At 43.9% G+C, this 26611-nt stretch overlaps 1 protein-coding gene across 1 annotated transcript in view; it reads left to right on the forward strand.

Moving 5' to 3' along the window:
- Positions 1-26611, forward strand: part of LOC138579826 (ABC transporter F family member 4-like) — a 613068-nt gene that overhangs the window by 88326 nt on the left and 498131 nt on the right. Inside the window, exon 2 of the mRNA XM_069650053.1 lies at positions 17036-17104. Coding sequence (XP_069506154.1) covers positions 17090-17104 — 15 coding nt within the window. The 5' untranslated portion in view covers positions 17036-17089. The remainder of the gene's footprint in view (positions 1-17035; positions 17105-26611) is intronic.

Raw genomic sequence — 26611 nt, forward strand, 5'->3', positions numbered from 1 at the left:
GATGGTAAGCCTTTTTCTTTCAGATGCCGGAATGCTAACCTGTTCTTTCTTGTCTTTATAGGTGTTGCTGAAGACTGGATTCAGGATGGTAAGCCTTTTTCCTTAGGCCCAGGACCGGATGCAGAAGACACGATGAGCGTTCTGCTGCAGAGGGTGCAGAATAACGCAAAGCAAGATTCATCCACCGGGTGTGGTTTAAATAGCCTCCTGTAGTGCTTAGGTGTCTCCTTCCACAGCCACGCCTAAGTAAGAAAAGAGTTCCTGGTAAGAAAAGAGTTCCTGCCTTCCAGAAGAGTTCCAGTGTTCTGAATCTAGGGAGTGGCTCCAGCCCCACCCAACAGGAAAAGTAGTTCCAAACAGGAGAGGATCAGAGGCTCAACTGGCAGGCAAGTAAGCAGCATGGTCTGCTGCAGGTAAGTCCACCCAAGCATTATGAGCCCGGCGCTTCCAGCGCTGGGACTGGGCACATTTATGAGCATGGTGCCACTGGCGCCAGGACTGGGTCCAATAGGTCCCAATTGGGACTGGTTGGCACTCGGAACCTGGGTTATGGATCTGCTTCCAAGGGAGTTGGGAAAACCCTGACCTTTTGGAAGCAGAGATCATGACAGACGGGCCAGGTGGATTCAATAGTAAGCAAGAGAAAGGTAAGTGAAAATGATTGAGATGATAGAATGAATAAGTAAGAAGGTTGCTAGATTTGGAGTGCCAGGATGGCTGCAGGGCGTGCAGGTGCACAGGCAGAGGAGGAAAGTCACGGTAAACCCAAAAGTGTGCTGTGAGAAGGGTAAAGACTCAAGAGGAGTAAAAGATCCGAAATACCGAGAGTGCAGCTGGGAGACGCGCCCGTGAAGGAGGCCGGGAGTCTCCGAAGCAGATGGAGGAGGAGAAAGACGAGGAGAGGCGACCGAGGGCAGCCGCGGGTAAGGAAGGCGAAAAAAATTGCTACAGGAAGGAAGGCGAACGGCAATGGAGAACCAGAACGCCAGCGGGTACCATGGAGCGAAACAATGCACAGGACGTAGGCTTCTACATGTTGTTATAGAAACGCTGTGATGCAGTAGCTATCTTGGTGGAAGGCTAGTCCGCGCCTGACGCTTCTAAATGGCAATCACCACCTGCGATGAGCAGAAACCCATCGATGCCATACCTTCCGGGACTGGGACATGACAGTTCAGGCTGCCAACCAAAACAAAGCACATGCCTGTAGCCACTCACAACCATGGGGGTGTGTTTTGAAGTTCTGCCCATGGCATAAACTTTGTAATGGATAAATATAGGAGTTTCACTACACATGGACACACTGCTTCCAGAACACACTGCTTCCAGAACCCATCCAGATGTCTGCGCAGCACCTTATTGCAGAAATGTTTCATCTTGTAGCTGACTCCAGAATTCTTTGAAAGATCCAGATTTCTTTGCAGAATCCAGACTCTAGCATTGCAAAATTATTGCTAGCCTGACCCAATTTCAAACATCCCAAACTTGAAGGGATTTAATTCTGATTCAGCTTGGCTTGCTACCATTAAGGCTTGCCCGCTGAAAACTTGCATCCTGCTATCTACCGTGTCCAGTAACCAGAAGGGGCCCATCCAAATCCAGTCTGAGATGCAAATTGACCAGGATCGCCTTGCTGATCCAATCCTGCTAGAGGTGACTTGCTGCCGGTAGACCAGATCCAGTTCATTGACCAAAGCTGATGATCCAATTTAATAACTTCTTCTGTAAGTATTAACAGGAAGAACAGTGACCCATAGTATATCTGCATTGTATTAGCCCTATCTCAATCCATCCAATCTTTAATTCAGAACTCCAGTATTGTTAGAATCCTTCTTGCTCTGATTGTCTCACCTGTGTTCCAAAACCATAACTCCCTAGTGATTTTGAATAACTAAAGTAAATCCCAGGAAGAGGTAGAGTATCCACAACGTGACGGGTTACGCTGATCACTTGACTGTAAGATCCATATGTGGCATTCTCTTTTTCATAGTCATAATATAGTGTAATCAAACCCATTCGTCATTATCAAAAGCGCATTTCTGTTTTCATTTTTGCGCCTATTTTGCAAAAATGCCAGTGTATTTGACCTGTTTTTCTTCAATATCGCATAGTAAAAGTTTGCTGTGAATTTGCAAAATTCCCAACTTTACACGTGTCATTTCCCCATTTCAAAGTGCTTTTTCAATCTCATCCTGATCTCAAGTGTGTATTGTTGTTTATATTATAGCTCATGTATGTTAGGATCTGATTAGTGTTGGTTTTCTTAGAATTTCTATCCATTTAAGCATGTTTGCACATTTGTGCAGTCTTTCACAAAGCCATTTTCATCTGTCAGTTTAAAAGTGTCATTTGGCAAAACGGTTTTCTTTTTTGTTTAGGGAAGGAAGATTGCGTGTGTGATTTAAATATTGAATAAATAAATAAATCTTTACTCTTACAAACTAGCCTGATTCCTGGTTCAGTGTGGCCGGGGGGTATTTTGAGAAGGGTGTGATATGAATGGTATATCATTCAGAATATTGAACTTATAGACAAAATTAAATAAGGGTTTCATCGCGCACTACATTGCTAGGCGAGACCTGGGTGTGTGCCTAATTGAAGTCCCTTATAGCTTTGGGGGCTTGTGCCGCGATTCTGAATTGAAATACCACCCGTGACAGTCTAACACAGCATACTAGCCTGCAGGGTTCAGACACCTTGCTGAGTTGGCGTACTGTGATACACTGTACAAGCACCCCTCAAAAGAAATTCTTTAAAAAAAAAATCAGGCCTGTTTGAAAAAGTAAATTAACCCTGAAATAGGCCATAAGGAAATTGATATTTCTGAGATGGCAACCCCAGTGGAAATTAATTTTGCTAGGGAACACTTCCTGCACACACTGTCTGTCAGGGGTGAGTGGGCAGAACAGGTTGAACAGGTATGGCTGCAGGAAATAAAAGAACAAGTCACTGCAATAGACCTGAATAAATGGCAGGACAAGGGTCCATTACACCAAGCGCTTAGTGAACTTTACATGGCCCCAAAAATAAAAGAGGAACAGTGTAAAATTGCCAAAATAGCGGCCTACCTGTACCTCCACATAGGAATCATACAGGAAAAGCTTGCAGACAACATAGATCTGGCAAGGGGAAGCACTGCAAAAAATCCAGACTAATTTGGACTCTGCAGAACAAAGGCTCCAGAAGAGCCAAGAAACAGAAACAGGGGCTATGCAGTATATTACCAAATTAAAGGAAGATCTGGCTCTCTTACAGCAAAAGAATGCAGAGCAAGATACCAAATTACAGACACTGCAAGATGAGTATCAGGAAAGGGTTTACTCTTTAAAACAGAATCAACAGAAGCTGGAGCAACATTTAAATTACAACAGAGCATGTGCAGAACAGATAGTCACCTTACAAAACCGCCTAGAATCCTTGAAAGAGGAAAATAATAAATTAATTATTAAAGACATCCACTCTCAAGAGGAATTTGATGAGGAGCGCCAGAAATCTAGTGCATTTTAAAAAAAAGAGGGATGACCTGGCTGAACAGAGGGGCACTCAAAGTCAGGAGAGGGACGCCTTAGGCCAGGAAGTCAGCCAATTAAAAACTAAGTTAGAGGAAAGAAAGCTGGCCCTTCAGAAGTTTAGTGAAGTTAAAACTGAATATGAGAAGATACTAGAGCACACCAGGCGGGTGGAGGATGCTCTGGCAAAGAACACTCAGACCAATAATGACAAAACTCAGGCGGTGAGTCTCCTGCAGCAAAAATTGGCACAGTATTTCCAATCCAGGCAGGAAGCACAGAGAGACAATGAGGCTCTCTGTGAAAAGAATGACAGGCTCTACAAACAGATAGCCATGCAAGAGCAAATCATTGAGACCAGTAAGGCCTTAATAGAGGAGCAAAAGAGTCAGATTTTGGCATGTCACTAGGGAATAGGGGATGAAAGAGATGAGGTAGGAAGGGACAGAGAAACCCTTGAGCATAACCTCAGGACTCCTGTCATCAGGGACTTTAACCCCTTCAGTACCATGGATTCTGCCGCCCTCATGTCCATTGGCTCATATGAACCAAGGGCCACAGGGATGGTAGACTTCAGTAGAATGGGAAACATGGGACTGACAAATCAGCGCCTCCCAGAAATGGATGGGCAGGCATCTCTGTACAGATTCCCGAATGTTAAGGCTAGCCTCTCCGATCAGGAAGACTCAAGTGACTGGAGAATCAGTGAATTGAATCCTCAAAAATACCATCTATCAAAGGATCAGTCTGTAAAATTTGGTGGGGAATTCCATGAAACTATGCCCACAAAGAGTATCTTAAAAACCTCTTCCCAGCTAGGGCATTGGGGGGGGGGGGGTACTCAGCAAATCCTTGGAGCAATGGAGAGTCAGAAGAATCTTCTGAGCCCCATAGGTCTCAAGGTCTCAAGAAACTACGCCCCCACATTCTGCAAGCCCTTCCCAAGCTCGCAGAATCAGAGAGAGCCTAGAGGATCAGATAGCCACCTCCGGTAACAGTGCCTCTGAGTCAGAGGATGAGTGGACAAGGGTGACTAAGATTAAAAAGGTCAACAAAATTAAGAGGGCTCTACTGAAAGATCCCCTGAAACAAATCAAGGCCATTAGGAGCGTCATAACTCCCTACTGTAAAAATGCCAAATATTCAGTTTGGGAGCACCTCGAGTTAATGAGCAAATGATGGATACTTTCCATTTCAAAGATAGCCAGAGTTACATTCAATATGTCAAGTGGACATTTTCCCCTGATTACTCCAGCTTCTTTAAGGGGCTGGAGGATCAGAACCACTCAAGATGGTCCACCTATAGGGCGGCCATCTTAAAATGTGTTCCATACATAGGAACCCTCAAGAGGCACACAAGGCGGCCTACAATATGCAATGTGGGGAAGACAGGGCCCCACAAGAATTTGTACAAGAATTTAAACGTGCCTTTGCACAGACCACCAGGAGGGTGCGCACGGACAGTAGGGAGTTAATTAATACCTTCTTTCATGCACTCCCTAAATACATCATGACCTACCTGGTGAGGGACTTTCATGAGAAGAGATCACTAGACTGGGTCATTGAACAGGCAACTCACATTTATGAAGTGCAGAAACCGGTAGAGAATAAAAGTACAAATAAAAACTCCAAACCAACCAACACCCCTGCTGCTGCTAAGGTGGCTGATGGTGAAGGTTGCCCCCATTTTAGATTTGGAGATGGGGGTCTAAAAATATTCCCGTGCAAAATCCCCCTAACCAAAGACCTAGAAGGCCCTCGGGCCAATGCCAAACAGGTAGTCTCAGAGGTAACCCCACAAATGGGACCCATAACTCCCCTGATTATAAACACCCCCGTTACAAGGGCAATAGACCCATCCTGGCCTATGTGTGGACTCCCCCAGCCGAATGGGGGGGGGAGGATCCAACCAAGTAGGTGCCAACCTAGGAAACTTCCCTCCTAACTTTCCCCAGGAGGGCAGTAATCCCCCAAATGCCAGGTTGAGTTTCGTTCCCCGGAACCCGTCAAACATCAACCCCCAAAGCATCCCTTCTTTCTTTCCCCACTTTCCTGAGCCTAGACAGCCCAATCCGGGAGAGGGGAGGCCAAGGGTGGAGGGGTACCAGAACTATCACAACCAAGGGTATTGTGAGAGAAGGGACAGTTACTCTTCCCGTGATCAACCTAGAATGGACCAGAGACCCTTGTACCAGCCAGAGCGGTTGTCTCAACTGGAGCGCCAGGTTCAGAACTTGTCAAAGGGTCTGGGTCGCATATTTAGGGCTCAGCAGAACCCTCGGATGAGCATGTCGGCTCAGAACCCCTCAAATCAAGGGTCTGGTACTCCAGAGCAATGATAGGGAGAGCACCCTGACAATCCACCGGTTCCAAGGGAGGAGGCACAGGGGGAAGGGGGTGTAAAGCCTTAGAGGAAACTTCCTTCCCCACTTGTGAAAAGCCCCTGGAAACCCAGGAACCGGAACCAAAATCTCCTGCCCCCGAAAGTCTGCAACCTAAGGAACAGAGGGCGGGCAGGAGAAATAAAGGGCCTAAAAAGACCCATTTCGAGGAGGAGGTTAGAGTCTTCCAATTTGGAGGAGAGGGGTCCTCAGAGGACTCTGGGAATAGGACCTTCCCCTTTAGGGATGGGGGAACTCCTCCCAAAGAAAAATGTCTCCTGAGAGATCTTAATCAAGACTGGGTAAATGTGGGGACTGAGTTAAAACCGCCCATCATTGAACCCCAGAATGACAAGCCAGAAAATCACCTTGCCCAAGCCAGTTCTGGTGACTGGGGGGACAGCCCAGAATCAGAACCACGGGAGCCCAAAACTTCCCCAATATGCAACTGTCACCTTTTTTTTTACAGATTCCCAAACTCCCAAACAGAGTCCTGCTCAAACTACCCCTCTGTCAGAATCAAGAGTAAAGAAATTAACCCACCAATTTGCCTGAAATGTGCATTATCTTTGCCCCCTTGAGGAACAGGAGGGAAGATTTTATGTCCCGGTCTAAATACAGGGGCAATGTACATTTTTGGCACTGGTGGACACTGGATCCTAAACCACCCTTCTGTCAAAAAGGGCCTTTGATCATCTGAATTCAGGAAGGGGGGAGAGATACCAAATCCCTCTCACCCCTCTTCCTGGACAACTTCAGAACTTCATTGGGAATGAAATTCCTGTCGAGGGTACTGCAGATTTAGACATTAAAATTGGGCGACATAAGGTGAAACACCCAGTCATAGTTGTGACTCCAGAGGGAACACCATGCTTACTAGGGAATGACATCCTGCGTAGATTGTCTCCCCTAATAGATTGTGTAAACAAGGTCCTCTGGACCCAGACTAAGGGCCTCATTACACGGACAGCGGTGGACCAAGGTGCTATTAGCACCTTGGTCCATGCCGGTAAAATACCGGCACCGCCTTGGTGGAAAGGGGAATTACCGCCCTATTCCAAGGTTGGTGGGACGGTAATTCCCCCTTCTCCCATTGCCCTTCCCCATTCCCATTTTTGCCCCATAGGGCATAATGGGAATGGGGAAGGTGCTAATTACGGCACCGCAAATTGCGGTACTGTAATTAGCTCCCTGGTCCCTTTGCGGGTTGGTTTTTAACGCCTGCAAAAAGCAGGCGTTAAATTCTCCAACCCGCAAAGGGTCCTCGTATTAAGGCGGTAAGGATTTACCGGTACCGGTAAAATACCGGTACCGGTAAACCCTTACCGCCTACCGTGTAATGAGGCCCTAACTGACCAATAAAATTAAAACACAGCGTCAACCATGTTAGTTTAAATGGCACATTCCACATGGTTGAACAAAAACCTGACCAAATTGAATTCCACTTTCAAAACAACCAAATCCCTGACGTGAAAGTAATTGCAGTAGGACAACAAACTGGTGATGGGAAGTCCTCTCTATTTCTGAAAATTAACCTTTCTTCCAGTCTCAAGTGGCATTCCACACTGGAAGGAAATACTCTGAAATTCTATACCAATCCACAATCAGAAAACCCTACTTCTATAGTCCAAAATAATGAGAAACAAGCTCAAAGCTTGGCTGACATTCAGAAAATTGGAGAACAGTTTATCCCCATTTAGTTAAATGGGGGGAAGGACTCTGTTCTCGCCTGAGTGTGCGTGAACAATGGTAAGAGCTTCATCAGCGAGGCCATGTTCCGGAATCTCCCAAAAGATCCAGCCATTCCCACATTTAAATTAATAGACAAATGGGAAATGGGCCTGGAAACACCAAATTACAAACATCTCCTGCCTAGCAGGTGTATGCTCAAATTTCTATAGGCAACAAGAGCATTGTCCATAATTGTTGGGTCTTGCGAGATGTCCCTGCTGCATTTTATTTAGGCAGTGATATTCTCAATCGCTTTGCCATTAGTTTGGACCTAATAAACTTCAAAGCCTGGTCCCGATTAGCGGGTAATCCCATGGACTTTGATGACCCAGAGAAAGCATTTCGGTCAGCTCAATTGCTGCCATATGCAGTTGAAGTGCAGATTGGAGAGGAAGTCACCATCCCAGAATGGACCCGACAATTCACACTTAAAATAAAAATTGAAAGAGGACAGAAACTGCAAAATCCTGATGCATAAGTTCACCTCAATGCCCATTTCCAACAGAAAGGGTTGGGGTTAAACCCAACACCACTAGTCAATACAGAACACAACACCATTCCAATAGTGGTGGATAATAGCGACCTTAGGAGTATCACTCTGGGCGCAGGCACCATTATTGGAATGGCGGTTGATGACCAACATTTTTCCACAGATTTAGGTAATGAACTGGTAGGACCAATCCCCAATGACTGTTTTGACAGCGTTAGCGACAATGAAACAACACCAGACATGATCTTCACCCGGCATGGGGGGAATCTCCTGGTGTACGCTTCCTGCCCTTATGGTAAGGAAGAGGTGACCTGTGACTTCAGGAGGGATGAGGTGATCTTTCAAGTTCACCAGGACTGCCTTCCCCACCTGAAGCCATCAGTCCAAGTCAGTACTTTAACCATGGACTTCTCCACCCTTCTGGAGGAGGCCGCTGAGATAGCCAAACCAGAAGTCTTTCCGGGCTTCAGGCAGATGGTTGAAGAGAGAGTCAACCTAGCTGATGCCTGTGAGACTCTTGAGCAAAAGCAAAAATTGAAACAAGTTTTCTTAGATTTTCAAGATCTCTTTGCGGTGGACTCACATGACTGTGGTCGCACCGAAATCCATACAACAACAATTTCCACGGACCCTGGCATGACTCCAGTGTTTGTGAAGCAATATTGCTTGCCTCTCACATCTATGGAGTCCCTTACAGAAATAATTAAAAACCTTGAGTCCCGTGGGATAACTCGTCCAGTCCACAGCACCTTCAATAATCCGATGCTGGGGATTTTGAAACCAAACGGTCAGTGGAGACTCTGTGCTGACCTAAGGGAGCTAAACAAATGGGTCCACACTTCCCGATGGCCTCTTCCCTACATTGACCAAGGGCTGGCCCAGATCCAGGGGTCAAAGGTATACACTGCCATTGACCTGACCAATGGGTACTGGACTGTACCTGTCAGTAGGGAGGACCAATACAAGCTGGCCTTTACCTTCGGGGGGCAGCAGTACACTTGGACCCGGTCTCCCTTCGGATACATCAACTCCGGCAATGAATTTAATATCTTTTTGCATAAGGCCATGCCCGACATGGGTGAAAGGGGTAACCTGGCCTATGTAGATGATGTTCTGATCAAAAGCTCAACTATGGAGGAACACATAGCGGAAATCTGTTATGTTCTGACACAGTTGAGAGTTGCCGGAGCAAAACTATCTTTCCAAAAGGCACAGTGGTGCAGGACTCATGTCCGTGTCAATTTCTTGGGGCATGGGATAACTCCTGAGTATCTCTGTCCCCAGGTAAAGAAAGTGGAAGCACTCCTGAAACTAGAAGACCCCACAACTCTGTGTGAGCTAAGGAGCCTCCTTGGACTGACTAATTGCAGTAGAAGGTTCATTGAGGATTATGCAGAGATCACAAGACCCCTGATCCATCTGTTGAAGGGGCAGTCAAGTGGGAGTGGGGTCCAGAACAAGCTGAGGCAGTAAAGCAACTCAAAAGAAGCCTCTCACAAGTGCCTTGCCTAGCTTAACCTGTCAAAAACAAGGAGTTCTTCTTGGAGACAGGGTTCTCAAATACATGCTTGACCGCAGTATTATACCAAAAGCCTGACAAGGTCAATAAAGTCATCTCCTATGCAAGCAAGACTTTATCCTCTGTGGAAGAAAGATTCAATGATTGTGCGAAGGCACTCCTGGCAACGGTGTGGGCATTTAGAAATGACCACCCGTTCATCCAGGGGGAACCCATCATAGTGGAGGCTCCACACCAGCCTCTGCAATACCTTCAAAGTGACAGAATCCGGGCCGGAAATGTGAGTAATTCCAGAATTACTTCCTGGATCCTGGCAATGCAAGGCTTTCCTGTGGAAGTCAAATATGGCCAAAACAAGAAGAGTCCCCTCGCACAAGTTCTGGCTGACTTGCATGATTGTGCCAGAGAAAACTGTCTTGAGGACGAAAGTCTTAAAATCCAGGACAACATGGAGGCGTACCTGAATTCCCCGCACAAAGTCTATGAAGAAGACAAGTGCGAGGGAAAGCCCAATGTCTATGTGGATGGGTGATCCTACCATGTTGACAACAACGAGGAAAAGGAACTAGTGGCCGGCGTGGGGAATGCCTGGGTGAATGATGCCCGCAACCCTCCGCTGGGTACAAAATCGGACCCCGTAGTAGTCAGGCAGTAGAGCTGATTCATCAAGCCATCCTCACTGCTGTCCAACACCAACTCCACAAATTGGTCATAATCACTGATTCAGATTATGTCTGGAACGGGTTCGTGGAGCACCTGGTTAATTGGAAAACCAGAGGCATGCTATGTGTTAACAACCAACCACTCAAACATGGCAAGCTAATACAAAATATTGATGATCTGGTCACCTCTTGTGGGATGACCATCTACTGGAAAAAGATCAAGGGTCATTCCAAAGTAGAGGAACCAGACAAAACTGGAAATAACTTAGCTGATCATCTGGCCAAAACCGGAGCCATCCAAGGGGATTTCCTTGAGATCGAATCCCTGTTGGGAGAAATCCAGGTCACTGCTATCACTAGGTCCTAGACAAATGCTCACAATGAACTCTCAACTGCCCAGTGGAGTAAGGAGACCCTAGATGCTGATTTAATCACTGCTCACAAAGGGGTTCCAATCATTGGTAAGTTTTATCAACCCATTGAGGACCCTCAGAACTTTCCCATGACGCGTACTGATTGCATTGGGAAAGAGGACCTCAAATTGTTGCTGAAATGTCCAAAAATGTTCCGAATCCAAGACGGTTTGTTGGTGAGGAGATCCATATCTGGCTGTGACCAGTGGGTGGTCCCTACCTCATTCCGAAGCCTGATGCTAAGTCACGCCCATGATGCAGCCACAGCCGGTCATCTGGGGTTTCACACTAAATTAGAAATCTTGCGAGAGGTTGCATACTGGCCACACACGGGGCAGGACCTCGACCAATACTTGAAGGGGTGTCTTGTGTGTGCACAATTTCAGCCAACATCACTTACACACCGTCCTCCCCTCCAAAAGAGGGGGATGGCACTGCCTTGGTCAGATTTACAAGTAGATTTAATCGGGCCCATGATTCGCTCCTCTAGGGGTAACAAGTACATGTTAACTGTAACATGCTTGTTTACCAAGTGGGTGGAATGTCTGCCGGCCCCAAATTGCAAGGCAGAAACAGCAGCTGCCCTGATAATCACATATTCTCCTGTTTTGTACTACCCCAAAGGATTGAGTCAGACAGAGGTAGTCACTTCACCAGCGAGGTGATGACAAAGATGTGGGAGATACTTGGGGTTAAAAGGAAACTACACATTGCATACCGGCGGTCCTCTAGTGGAGGAGTTGAGAGGTACAATAAAACCATTGTGATCATATTAAAAATGTTTGTGGTAGACTCTGTGCCAAGTTGGGATATTCGATTACCCCTTGTACTGATGGCCATCAGAGCTATCCCTTCTTCTGCAACTAAAATGTCTCCATTTGAGCTGATGACTGGACGAAGGATGGTGCTACCCCAGCATCTGTTCTTTAGAACCCAAGAGCAGACATTGATAAATGCCTCCGCAACTCACGAGTATGTTGAGAATCTGAGAAAACACCTTCAACATGCTTTTGCGTATGCTCAGCTGAATCTAGAAAGATCTGCAGACAGCATGAAGACCCACTATGACCTTAAGACAACCAAAAAGGAATATCAAGTAGGAGACAGGCTCTACTTGTACAATTTCCAAAGGAACCAAGCTAAAGAGCGCACATTTTTGCCTAGCTGGCGGGGACCTTTTGAAATTGTGGACAAAATCTCACCAGTTGCCTACAGAATCTGCATCCCCAAGGGTGACTTGACAGAAAAAGAAAAGTGGGTCCACAACAATCAGCTGAAGAGTTGCCACCCTGGGCATACTTTGCGGCAAATAGAGGTGCCTACAGAAAACCCAGAGGGAGAGAATTCTGAAACATAGGAATATTTTAAATGGTCATTGAATACATGCGGGGAATATTGTAAATTGTCATGGAATGCATATGTATATCGCATGGCTGTCATCCCTATTGGAGGGCAGTAGTGGGAACATTTTCATAACTGGGTTGTGCTCTGTTTTATAGATTAGCATGGGGTATACCTAACAACCAAGGAGGACCTCTTCGGGGACCTGGGAGGAAAAACCAGAGAAATCCAGAGTGTCGCTCCACACCGGAAAATAAAGCATGAGAGAAGACGGGGGTATCGTTCCTATTCCAATCAGAGTCGGCGAGGAAAGAGCGTCGCATCATTCGCTGATGGAAGAAGAACTTACACCTGAAGAAACCTGTGTTCTTCACGAGAAGAAAGAAAAATCCTATGTGCCCGACTTCCCCACAACTGGAAGTCAAGCCGAAGTCGGGGGGGGGGGTTGTGGGATATTTGGACCCATTCCAATGTGCCCCAGTGCTTCACTTTACAAATGGTGAAATAAACAGCCCGAAATGGATGCGCTGACTCCTGTGCGTGCCAAAATCTTCAAAACTGTGTTTGGTTCGCAACCAGAAAAAGGCTGCACACCCTGCCACACACAGTCAGGGGGGGTGGAAACGGAGTTCTCACTGCAGGAACATGCCAGTGGGCTCTGCTACATTCAAAATAGAGCAAAGCAGCAGAATTGTGCTGAAAACTGAAAATGCCTTTTAAAATCTTAGCGTTGCAACCTTAAAAAGTGCTGTTTTTGGCGCTAGATCCATTCCTTTCCATTGAATCATTGAGATTAAAAGGGTACTGCAATGCCCAGGATCATCCAGTGTGGCTCAGAGGAACCGGACCCCATTGACTGACAGCTCTATAAAATGTATCTAATGAAAAAGCAACCCAGGAACCCTTGTTTACACTTTCCACAGGAAAAACGCAGCTAAACTTTGCAACAAGTAACAGAATCAGCTGTGCAGAGAGAAACTTTAAACAAAGGCAGGATACATGTAATCAGACTGCAAACAATCCCAGCATTCAATAGAAGAACTGGTAATGAATAAAAGATGTATGTGCTGCAGAGGAAAATCAGATTTAAAGAACTCAGCTTAATGTGCTTTTTCATGAATGAAGTGCAACATGGCCTGTTGTGAAGGCATGTTTTTGTTGAAAGGTCTAATTCTTTAAGAATGTCAAAGGATTGCTAATGTAAAAATCCACCTATAGACTGTGTTCATTTTATATGTTTAAATGAAAGATTTAGGTGAAACTCAAAGTTAAACCCAGTCTTCAGTTAATTAACTATTGGAAAAAAAAATTCTGCTCTGACAGTCCTTAGCCTGGGAAAGATTGACACTTCACTGCTGGGAGGAAAAGCTAATTGCTGTTGGGGGGGCCTTGCATACTCATGACAAAGGACCTCATTAGACATTCGTCTGGGCCCCAGGCAAAGACAATAGCAGGCTTGGACACTCATCCTTCCAAAGGGGTAGGGCAGGATTCTCCACTCTCCAGGAAGAGGCTGCTCATTGAACTTCAAAAGACTTCGATTTGCTGACACTTGGGAAGGAAGAAAACGACATGTGATTTTTCAGTTTAAAATGCTTATTTTAATACTGAACTTCAAGACATTTAATGTGGCAGCAATAATAAGTACACAAGTCAAAAGAGCATACATATGAATCTGAATTTAGGCTAGCCATTTGAAAACTTGGTAGGATTTCTTACTGCGTAAGGAACAGAAGTTATGAAGAATGACCAAGTGCGCAGAAACTATTACTGCTGCAAATCTAATATTGTGTACCCATGTTCTAGGGGTGATTGTGCATATATGTACCAAATTAGGAAATGTTAGGACAAACCTTTCATGGTTAAAATTGCTAAAATTCAATAGAAAGACAAAACCAGGTCTCACCGACTTGGGAGTTGGATATAAATGTGACCCACGAAATATGTAATTTATGTATCCGATTTTCTTAGAGGGCATAATTATATAAGTATGTATTTGTGGGAAAAGTTAGATTTTGGTCCCAATAGCTATCAGAGGTTTCCAGACTATATTGTAAAACATGACAGCCCTTTCTGTCCTTGAACCAGCAAAAATCAAGGCGGAAACTGTGCCTTTCACCAATCACAGCATTGTGGGTGTGGGTAGTAAGTCTGCCCTTACCATAAACTTGAGTGATGTCATTTGGCATGATAAATAAGGGAACCTCACAACACACATGACACACTGATTCCGGACTCCATCCTGATTTCCGCGTGGCGCCCTGTTCCTGAATTCTCCATCTTGTTCCTGATTTCAGATTTCTTTGCAAAGCCAAGGCCTCTGCATTGCTGAACTCCTTTTTCAGCTAGGCCCAGAAGCAATTTTGATCCAGTCTGGCTTGCTACCATTAATGCTTGCCTGCTCCAAACTCGCCATTCCAATGATCTACAGCGTCCAGCAACCAGAAGGGCCAATCCAGTCCGACGTGCCAGTCCATGTGATCAGAACCGCCCAGCTGACCTAATTCCGCCAGAAGTGCCCTGCTGTCCTTAGACCCGATCTGTGATGACCTGAACCCTTGACTGTCCAAAACCTTAAATTAAAGTGGACTGTAAGTATAAATAGGAATCAAAGTAAACCATAGCATATCTTACCTTTTCCTATCCCAATCTATAATCCATCCTGTCTTTACCTTAAGAATCTATAATATTGTCAGAATCCTTATTGCAGTCCTGTCTTTGATTTATCTTGCTAAGCGCCATTTCTTTAGTCATTTCCATCTTGTGTAAATCTTAACCCATCCATCCTACTTCGAGTGATACGACTGGTTCCGCCCGGAGAGGACACGGGGGATTTGGTGTTGAAGTCATGAATCAACTCCAGAGCCGGAATGCTCTAGTCATAGTAAACTATAGTAAATATTTTCTTGTCCAAACTGAGTTTTCTTTTCTGTTTCCACTGCCTGATTTTTCTAAAAATGCCTCTCATTCAACCTTGCATAACTTCCTCAATTTAATAGCTACATACTTCATTTCAACTCTGACTTAAACATAAGACCTGTAGCTACATCCCACCATAAGAACCACATCCCAAAATAGTGTATTTCACCCGTTTTTCTTGAAAAAAACACATGTGATTTCAATTTCAATTATTTCCAAACTTCCATTAAGATTCAAAGTGTGTAATTTTGTTCATACTATATCTTATGATTGTTAGCATCTTTTCAGTGTTGCTCCCATAGGAATGTATATTGGTTTAGGGATTTTTGCCCACTTTTCATTGTTGTGCGCAGCCATTTTTCAAATGTCATTTTAAAAGTGTAATATTTCCAAACCATTTTTCTCTATTGTTTGGGGAGGGAAGGATATCTTTAAATTATGTACACTGTTCTGTATTCCTGAATACCTGCTGCTCCCTTACATCTGTGTAGAATTGCTTATTTGTGAGTTGAGAAATTTGCAGGGGGAAATCTTAACTTAAGCGCTATCTTTCAAACAAGCCAAAACTGTTATTTTCTATGTGTTTTATATTTTGTATTGCTATAAGTGAATTCACTGCCTTACCTACTTTCCTACTTGTATTGTCACCACATTGGTGATTGCTGCCCCATATATTAAAACATGTTTGATTTGAATTTTAAATAAATAAATAAATATTACCTTTACCAACCAGCCTGATTCCTGGTCCATTGTGACCTGAGGGTATTTGGAGAAGGGGTGTGATATGAGTGGTATATCACTCAGAATATTGAACCTATAGACACAATAAAATAAGTATTTCATTTGTGCACTGCATACGCGGCTGAGACTAGGGTGTATTGCCTGATTCAAATCCTTAACAACTGCAAAGCTATTATGCAAGTCTATGCAAAAAGGATGAGCATTAATAAGCCTACTTGAATGACTTTTGTTTTCATCACAGGGAAAGCAGGCTTTCTTGCACTTTCCTACAAATTCCGGCAGAATGTTTTGATGGATTTGGCAGTATATGCACATTCAGGGATAGGGCCTCATTACGAGGAAGGAGTAAGCCATGCCGCTTTTTGCGGCATGGCTACCCCCATTCCGGGTAAAGGGTCCGGGTTCCCTGAATGGGGAAATACCGGGCCATTCCGACCTTGGAGGGCCCAGTATTTCCCCATTCAGGGAACCCGGACCTGGTCCATCCCCATTCCCATATGAGCCCCCAAAGGGCTCAAATGAGAATGGGGAGCATGCTACCAACGGGCCCGTTAATGACGGGCCCGTTGCTAGCATGCTGGACCGCTCGTGGGACCCGCTAAGTACGTCTGGTAAAACCAGGCATTCTTAGCGGGTCCCGCGAGCAGACCTCGTAATGAGGCGGTAGGGGGTTAATGGGGCCGGCAGCTCTACCGGCCCCGTTAACCCCCTACCGCCTTCCTCGTAATCAGGCCCCTAGTGTCTTATTATAATTCACTCCTTTGCACCCTGGCTACATTTTTCCAAGAAATCTTTCATTAAATCTTGTCTCGATTATCTATTTGCTGGTTCTACAAGCCAAACTAAAATATGGTCCAACAATCTAATGAAAAAGTATCAAACATTCTTAAAAATGAAATTTGCAATAAGGTTTGTCTGTACCCCATCAGACCCATACCAGTCACATAAATGAGAATGCTCCTCTTACAAAAATATTAAGTGTTCTCCTCAATTATATGAATGAAAATGCAATAATTCTGAGACAAAGTGCAACTAACGCATCTGTGATCACATGTCCATTTGAAATTTTAGCAATTCTTGTTCCCTGCTACCTTGAAATTTGAGCCTCTTGTAAAGTTAAACGTTAGGAAGTCTTGTCAACCCCATTTAAAAAAATGTTTTTCTCGTTGAAGTTGTCTTGATGCACTTAAGGGTGGAACAAATTTGAAAGGGTCTGCTTTACATTTGTATCTATGTGTTGATGCTTTTAAAACAGGCGCATGAAAGCTACTTCTTATGGCATGGAATTTGCCTAATGTATCAATAAATTAACATAATCACTAATTACAGGAAAGCCCTGTTGGTCAAGCTGCATAATCTGGATCCCACTGTTATTGGCAAGCAATGGAGGATGAGAGGGTAAGTGCAGTCTTTTTGATTCATTCATATTTCATATAGACAACATGGGATTTCCCTACCGATAATGCTCTCATTACGGTTCAATGTTTCAATGTGAAAATGTCCCCAGATAAATACAGTCATGTGAAAAAGTAGTGAGCATAAAGTAGTTTAAAAAAATGTAGCCATTCAATACAAGCAATGGAAAGTGTGAAAATGTTGCCAGTAGTAAGGTCGCTAAAAAAGGTATTTTTAAATACATAAAAAATACAAAGTGGTAACCTTAACAATGACCCAAACCTCTAATAAACCCTTCAATATCACCCCAACTCCATTCTTAACTCTTGCCCTAACTCTAATTATAACTGTTAGAAATCCTGTTATAAATCCATGAGAAATGGATTTGGTAACTTCAATAAACCAACAATTGTACAGAATACCAGCATAAAAGGATACATGTAGGGTAGATTTTACCAAAAGGATACACGTAGAGTCTTCCAGAGATGACTCGATGTACCTAGTATCTGTTGAATAGCGACCTTCCAACTGACGGCACTCTTTGACTGTTAAGGAAACAGCCCAAGGGAGGAATCAGTGGAAAGGGCGAGTAAGTATATAGGAACCACCAGCCTGTTAGGAGAAGGATAAAGAAGATATTAGGAGCTGATTGAGACAATATAAGACAGTATGTTTCGGTTCGAAAAGCCACTGACCTGTTTTCTATTAAAGGCGAGAAGTATGTAGGAACGATCAACCTGCTACTGTTGTGTCTTTAGTAATCCCCACAATAGAAGACTCCTAACCAAGGACAGGGAAACGAAGGTTAGTAGGGAAAAACTTACCCGCACGAAACGAGGGCCACACTAGATTCGGGATGGTGCACGCAGGATAGCGTCCATAAAGTCTCAGTGCACTTTATGTATGGAGGTGAAGAACAGAGACAGGATTGGAGTAAAAATGGAAGTTCGTGAGAAGAACCGAAATACAAGCTGGTAAGTCCTTTGCAGGAATTGCCCTCAGAGGTTGTACAACAGAAGAGAGTAGAGGAAACCTCTCTCACCTTTGAAGGAGTAAGAATGTTCGCTCCGTGAATATAGCTGGTTGGAGACAATGGAGAGGAATGGTGAATCCAGAGCGCAGCCCCTCGGAAAGAGCTGCAGGTACAACAATAGGAGGCTGCAGAATGTTCAGAATATTCAGGTGGCAGTCGCAGGGTAATGCGGCGAGGACAGCGGGGGCAGCCAATACCGGATAATGGCCCCGCGGGAAAGACTGCAGGTGCCGCTTCGGGAGGTTGCAGAGTTCGGAATATTCAGGTGGCTGTCACAGTGTAATGCAGCCAGGACGGTGACTCAATAGGAGATCGAGTAGCCAAGCTTATTCCGTGGAGGAGCAAGGAAAGAAGCAAGAGCAACGGCTCTGGAACGTAGAACGTAGAACTAATGACGATCAGAAGCGCCGAATACCGGAACTTCCGGGTTTAAGTACATGTCAGCTGATTAGTGCGTAACACATGACCAACGCATTGTCAACTGGCTATCACGTATGCCGGAAAGTCCTTAAAGAGGCACTACGCACATGAAGGTGGAATAGAAGGAAGGTAAGTAAACAAAGTACAATTCATAACCAAATGTTTGCGAATAATGTCAACGTATTCTTTTGCCGGGGTAGTTTATTAAACAGCCGCCAGCGAGTGTAGAACGGTCTAGCCGTTCGCTGGGCTGAATGACAAGACGTCGAGGAGAAGCCATTAGCAGGCATGACAATAACTCATATTCTACCCCAAACCCTTACCTAACACTAACATTGCAGTGTGTTAAAGCATTTAATTTGCATATGACTCAATTCAAAACACTAAATAAATAGAAATGCCCAGTTGACCTAACTCCAACCTCATCACCAACTCGCCACGAATTCCAAAAAGCCCATGCCCTAATCCAAACCCTTGCTTTAATCCTAACACTAGCCTTACCCTAACCGCATACTCTACTGATTACTTTACCCTAAACCCTAGGTTTATCATCGCACCTATCCTACATCAACATCCCTCAACATCCACCCTGTCCCTTTCTTTAACACTTACCCAAACCATTGCTCTATTGGCGCTGGCCTTACTATAACCGCAACCTTAACACCTACCCTGATGCTTGTATTTTTGTTTTTTATTAATTTGTGAAGGGCTTTGGCCAAAGCGCTGAGACAACAGGTTCAACAGACCGTAAAACATTAAAGTATAATGAAACAGACCACGGTCAAGAGGATCAAGTGGAGCAGAGAGTCAGGGCTGAGGGTTGGGCTTGAGGACAAAAGCTTTGAGGTGAGTATTATGAAAAAGTTGTTAAATGTGCAAGGATCTGACATCAATGGGGATGAAGTTCCAGAGCTTTGGTACCAGCAAAGAGAAGGAATGGAAACGGGACGGTGCACACAGGGTTTAGGTTTAGCGGAGTGAAGAGATCTAGAATGTAGATGATTGAGAACAAAGAGGAGATATAGGGAAGCTAACGGCCATGGGTGATTTTGTAAACGATGGTCAAAAAGTGGAACAATATGCGATTATCGAATGTAAGCCAGGATAGAGAGGAGAGATGATGAGACAGGTGGGAAAGCAAGCAGAAAGTGTGAAATGAGGAATTAAAAATGGAATGCAGCAGCGCAAGACGATAGGAGGGGAGACCAATGTGGAGCGAAGAACAATAATCAAGCTGGGAGAAAACAAGAGTGGTTAAAAGACACATAGTATCCTCAAAGGCCAAGAAGGGCCGGGCCTTACAGACGTTAAAGAGCTTAATGCCTTCATGATTTGGAGATAGCAGCAAAATGAGATTTAAAGGAAAGAGAGGAGTCAAACTTAAACCCCAAGTTAGGAGCAGCAGGAACAAGGAAATGGAGGGAAGAGGAAGAGGAGAGGGAATAGCAGAAGAAGGGAAGAAAAAGATTTCAGTTTTGGGAGTGTTAAGATTGGACAGCAAGAAGACAGGCTGAGATGTTAGTGTGGAGAGCAGGGTTCGTAATTGAGATTCTATGAGCAGGAGCTAAAACCAGCTCCAGGATGTTAGGCATCACCCTGTAGGTGGGAGTTACTGCAGGGTAAACAGGATGCTCCTTTAATTTGTGTTTAAATGTGTATTAGATGTTTTCTAATTCTTCTTTATTAACATTCTCAAATACTCAAAGTTAATGTCACATTTACATGTTTGGAAGGCACCAGTTGGCCCTAGGAGCCAAAAGTAGCTCCTGGTAGCTGTTGGTTTCAAGATAACCAGGCTCTACTATGCTCGACGTAGGAGCTAAGTAGCACCTCTGAATATCGAACCCTGGGAGAGAATCAGCAAAAGAAGAAATATAAATGAATATTCAGGGATCATCTGCATAGAAGTGGGATGATAACCCGAGAGAAGAAATAAGGGAAGATAAAGGAGCTGTATAAAGAGAGATGAAAGAGCCAAGCACAGAGCTTCGATGGACACCATGATGGAGGTGGTAGGTAGGGGTGGTTTTACCAGACTAAGATACTGAGAAAGAGTGATCACTGAGATAGGAAGAGCACCAGTATTAGTAAGGAACCAAAAAAAACCCTTGCAAGGCGTGCGATTAAGAGTAAACCACTCTCATCTTTCCTCTAATGTAAGAAACGGGGACTGTAAGTCCACAGAATGCAAGCTGTTTTTTTAAGTGGACAATTGACGAATCAAAGGCTAGACCCACAACTATGCTGACCCTGTTACCCAAATTCCAATTGAGATCTTTACTCCAACCCTAACCCCTATCCTTACCCTAACCCATATCCTAACACTACACCATGCAACCAGAAACCGACTAAACCCTCCTTAAACCAAACACTTACTCTTGTAGCACTGTATTTTTTTGCTATTGTTCACCTTCAATTTGTTACTACCTTTTGCAAGGTGACTTTTTCACTGTAGAGGTATTTTAACCACAATGTGCTCAGTGAGTACATTTTTGTTGGCAACATTTTCCCTGGATACCCTCAATAGGCCTCCTGCTCTGGGGAAAATGATAGAAGACTATAACACTATCTATAACTATCTATAGAGAACAACTATGATTGTTTTGCTTTGAATCAGGTTTAAGAATGTTTGCAAAGTTATTGAAAATATATATCCACTTTGAAACTAACCCAACCACCAAGACCCACATTGTTTTTTTGTACTGCTTATTTGTTTTGGTTATTTTTCAGCACTTGCTTTAATCTTTGTTCATACTAGCAATGGCTATGTTGATTTTGATGTATCCTTTGTGTATAGTGTAACCTGTGTGTCCAAAGCAAAGTATACACATTAAATGATTACTTCCTAGAACACATTCAATATGATCTACTTTGTACAAACACTCTGTTCCTCAAATATGTGTCATGATATTGATAGCAATGGATATTGTTTTGGGCCTCTTAGAAATAGAACAACACAATAACATGCATGAACAGGTGAATACATGTGCCCTTTAAGTATTAAATGATGGATGGTGTAAGCCACCAATGCCGAAAATGTTGTCTGTACATACTAATAGGGACAGAGGGAATCCATTTGACACAGCATTGTGAGGCATGTGCATCTTTCTGCAGGCAAAGTAGTGGGTTGCATTTGAAGCCATGCAGAAGATATGCATACAGCATGCAATGCTGTGGAGTGTGTTAGGGAACACCCCTCCTGTGGGGTTCAGGGTGGAATGGACTGCAAGTGGAGCGGCAACACTGCCCCACGCCGCAACTGATTATAATACCTGGTAACAGTGTATCTGTGCATTTGATGGCAATGGGTAAGAGGCCAGAAAAAGTGGACGGAGGACATGTCAGAGGAACGCTCATCCATGGCAAGTCCATGAAGCCAACAGAACATGCATCTCAAATTAAATAATGTCATCGTCACCAGCTCATGTCCCTTCCCATTAAAAAGCGAATGCACGTGCCTGCTCTCTGTGCACCCCGTGGCCACACACAACTCCCAGTGTAAATGAACCCGCTTACCTTCTTAAAGCAAACTCTCACTTGATCCCTGTCAGAGAGACCAGGCTCACACATCAATTTCACTTGATGACAAACAGAGGCACTTTTCTTTCTTTGGCTCCCAAGTCAAGGAAAACTGCATCCTGCACATAATAGCAGCTCACATGAGTGACCGGTCCCACCCTCCAGACTCCTTACTTTTATAGAGGACTAGTCACCTGACTTGAGAAGAATCAAGAAAAGTTACTGCTAGGCTGTTATCCCGCCTCCGCCAAAAACAATGAACTCATTCATTATGGGTAGTCCATCTTTTATGTTTACTTCTGCTTGTGATGTACTATGTTGATTTCCTGTCTGCAGATCCGGCTGGGGTAATTGGACCCCAACTCTGTAATGATTTATGTTGCTTATTAGCAGCCTTATTGTCCTTAAGGGTCTAAGCTGGTTCAGACCGCAGAGTGAGGTATTTTGTCCTTGGCCCGGTAACTACAGCTGGACAGTGGCTTTTAGTCCAATTTATAAAGCTCATACTCAAGAGCATTCATGCCCATATTTCATACGAGTATTGACAAAGCCAAAATAGGACAGGGGGAAACCCTAAGACAAGTTGCCTAAAAAGAGAACAATCTAGGGGAAAATGGGTGATGATGTGGTAAGGGTGGGATAATAAATTCAAATGAATGATCAGTAAGTCCACTTGCATGAAATAATTCTCCCATTTACCCATTCACAGTTTATTTATTGATGTGTTGGCAATCTTTTTCCCACATCCCCTATCACAAAACAAGGACGAGCTCCACCCCCACCCAAGATCGAACCACAAGCAAGTACCCTACTTCACCTCTCCAGAAAGTTTAATCCCTTGCTACTTAACATTCATCTCCACCAACCAAATTACTGCTCTGCACCTGGAACACTCCAAAGCCCAAACTGCAAATCACAAACCCATCACAAAGAAAAAGATACCTGCACTCCTGCTTCATAGACACCTTTATTATGAAACTAAAGTAAATTGTCTACCTTTCCAAACTAAGTGCAACCCACTCCAAAGAATACTTGTCCAAATATGGAGCACCTCACACATCTCTTAAAATGGAGCAAATCTCCCATATCATAGGTCCCAGAACACCATCACAAAAATCAAATGCAAATCACCTGCAGACAAACTCTGCAGTCAAACTCCCCCATCTTAAAAAAGGACACCCTACTCCCCGAGTAACCCAGTGGCCTCAAATGTATGCTACAATTTATGCTACAAAAATTGAATAAATTACCAGTACCCCATGTCCCTGAATGCCCTGCTAAAAAAGTAATTGGCCATTTCCTGATCATCCAGGGTCACTACACTCCTGAAAAAAAGCATATTTTTCCCACCCCTGCATGCCTATTGCAACAAACAAGCAGCCTGACTGCATTTAAGAACCTCAAGAAATCTGCCTACGCACCATTTGACCACAAGATATGGTAGAGAAGGTCTTAGATAAAAAGCAAGGCATAAAATAAATAGTGTTACATAGCAATTTGCTATGCAATTCTGTAGGTTTGCTAATTAACACTTGTGTAGCAAAGCTAGCTATTTAAAATACCCTGTCCATTGAAAACACAGTTCAGCCTGCATTCCTGTCTTGCCCTCGGGGCTCTCTCCACCCTCTTTTCTATGTTCACGGCAAGTTCAAAGGGGCTAATGGAGAGAGAGAGAGCAGCAGTAATCATCTCTTCCACTCTTAAGTGCCAAGGATCTGTGCGGGAGTGCTAGGCAAGGTTTTATTTTTCAAATGATTGTAAACCAGAGGTAATCAGGATGTTACTTGTATTATGCTAACTATATCATCTCTAGCAAAGAGCAGTATGTGTTAACTTTTTAAAGACAGTCATTCCTAAAAATGTAAGTTGTTACATAATGCATAATTACAGTATTGCTCCTGTAAAACACTGCATTGTCTCCATGCTTTATATTAATGTTTAGGTTAGTGTATCTAAATGTCAGTGTCAACTATATTTCATTTTGTTGGGGATGATGTATCACATTGACGAGTGAACCCCTCTGAAAATGTACATGATCACACGGCCAAATGTTTTTGATGGCAAACCTAGTTCTGTGACCTTTTGGTTGTATACATCTGTGCAACTGGTGCTCAACCCATGAGCTCCTCGACAGTCTCTCTCATCACACTGTTGCTGTATACCAGATACCCTGAAAAGGAGAGGGCCGCAAACTTAATGTTTCACGTAGTGTGCCTAGTTCTCTGCCTGCTACTGCATCTGCTCTGCTTAGTTTCTTACTTTCCTTCCTCTTACATAATTAATCCTCAAAGCTAATTAGATGTTTACGCAAAGTAGTTATCGATAGTTCCATTTAGTCTGAAAATCTACAGATCTACTGCAGTACCATACAGTGTAGAGCCTCCAGAGCTTGTTTGCTCTATGATCATGATTGCATAATATATTAGAACCTGCAGGAAAGAGATGGCCAAACTGTTTTCCGAGCTTTTTTATCATATCTGTTTATTGGGTCTATTCATGCAGCTAACCTTTTACATTTTACCGACACTCATCCAGAGCTCAAAATGTGTACTCACCCACTCGCTTAGTCGAGTAGATTTAATAAAGGGTGAGTACCATTTGGAGGGGGTGTTAGAAACTATTATGTAACAGTTTCTTTGTTTGCAGTGAATACAAGTTTCACTCTGCATGGCTGGCTGCTGGGTGGCAGCAGTGTGCCAAGGATAAAGTGGATTTGAGTGATAATGAACATGCACCATTTTACAGAAAGCACATTTGTCATCTATTGCCATCGGTCGAGTGCATTTCTCTTAGGTCGACTAGGTAAAATAAGTTACTCGACCTGCAGGTCTAGCAAAATTTTAAAGACAGTGCAAGGCCTGACTCCTCTCACTAATGTCTTACTTCAGCAATACACAAAAATACTGTATTGATGCCTATTTTATGTATTGGGTACAAATAACTTCTTGTGACATTAAAAATATTAGTACAATATCGCTAATCAAATGGTTTACTTTTCTAAAGAAGAATATTTTAATTAGCAAATTCTGCTAATCAAATTTTGAAAACTAATTTATGCCTTGAAAAGGCTCCCATGCCTTCAATATTATTTGCTCCAATCAACTGTCAAATTAATAGGGGGATTAGCAAGGCATTATTGCCCAGACCCCTAGGCAAAACTGATTGTTAAGAGACTAGAAGCCCAACTTATGTCAAGGGAGAAAAGGAAGGCTAAGGGCTCTAGACAATTTGTATTGCATTCCGGTTCTGGGCAACACAGCTACTAGCATGCAGTTGCAATGACAGGTGCTAGGTATGACCTTCATGTTGGTTCCAGCGTGAGGCAGAAATGAAGAGCATCACTGTGTAAAGGCCGCCAAGCTTCTGTTGCTTTTACGTTTGCGCAGTAGTCCGTCATTTGTGGTAAGCAGGTTGAAGCCAGGAAATGACACTCTGGCGATGATACAGTGGGGATGCAGGACAGAATAGAGTCAGGGGTGGTGGGTAGTGGGCAGACAGATGTGCAGGGGCAGAGAAAGAGAGAGTAGAGAAAGCAATGGGAGAGAGGATGAAGGAGACTGACATGGAGTGGCTGATAGTATTCTGCAAACTGGAAGGATCTCTGGCTTCTGTGGTAATTATTTTCTTTAAGCTCTGGACCATGATTAGCTCCCAGGATTCTACCATTCCAGTCCAGGTGTTAATATGCCAACTAGAAAGTGACAATGGCCCTCTCGATCATACCAATACTGAGTTGAGGGCTTCCCAAATACAGTACATAACAGAGTAACTTTTTTCGGGGGCGGGGGCGAGGACAGAGAGTTTGTGTGGGACAGAGGAAGCTACCTGGTTGGTGATGTAACCTTCAGCATGTGGGGGATTCCTCTGAGTCCACCCAGCCTCCTCAACCCCTTCCAGCACGGAACTCAGAAACACTTCATCCAGAGATGTCCTCCAGTTCAACCAGTGAACCTGGAAACACTTCCTCAAGGGATGTCCTTCACTTCTAGAGAATGAGGAGATGGATTATTTCATGGACACAACAGGATTACCTGCATGGGAGCACCATGAAGTAGCTGATGCAAATGGTCGGTAGGACTCAGGAAACCGATGTGAGGGTGATTGTACCACAGACACTGTAAAGTAGAAAATACACCAGCATTTTTTATTTTTTATTGATTGTATTTGATTAACATAACCTTTTACAACCATAGGAAAACAACACATAAGAACATAAAAAACATACAAACTCGTAGCGTAAATCTCAATGATACATAAAACATAAGCAAGGGGAAACAGGAAGACAGGGAAAGAAAAAAAGATGAACATATTACCTCCAGCATTGCTGAATGCAGTCTACAAGCCTGGATGCAAAGTCCAATGATTTTGAATGGATTGTGTCCTCCCATGTATTCCTCATCTATGATATAGGTATCATCAACTTTGCTGCTTTGGAAAAATGTTTTCCCACACCAGAGGGCTGCCGTCGAGCGTCAACGTCATCCATAGTATAAATAGCTCGAGCCACGCCCGTTGGCTTCATTTCCATTTTTCCGAAA

Source organism: Ambystoma mexicanum, chromosome 3p (assembly GCF_040938575.1).
Source record: "Ambystoma mexicanum isolate Mex_15411 chromosome 3p, UKY_AmexF1_1, whole genome shotgun sequence".
Taxonomy (NCBI): Eukaryota; Metazoa; Chordata; class Amphibia; order Caudata; family Ambystomatidae; genus Ambystoma; species Ambystoma mexicanum.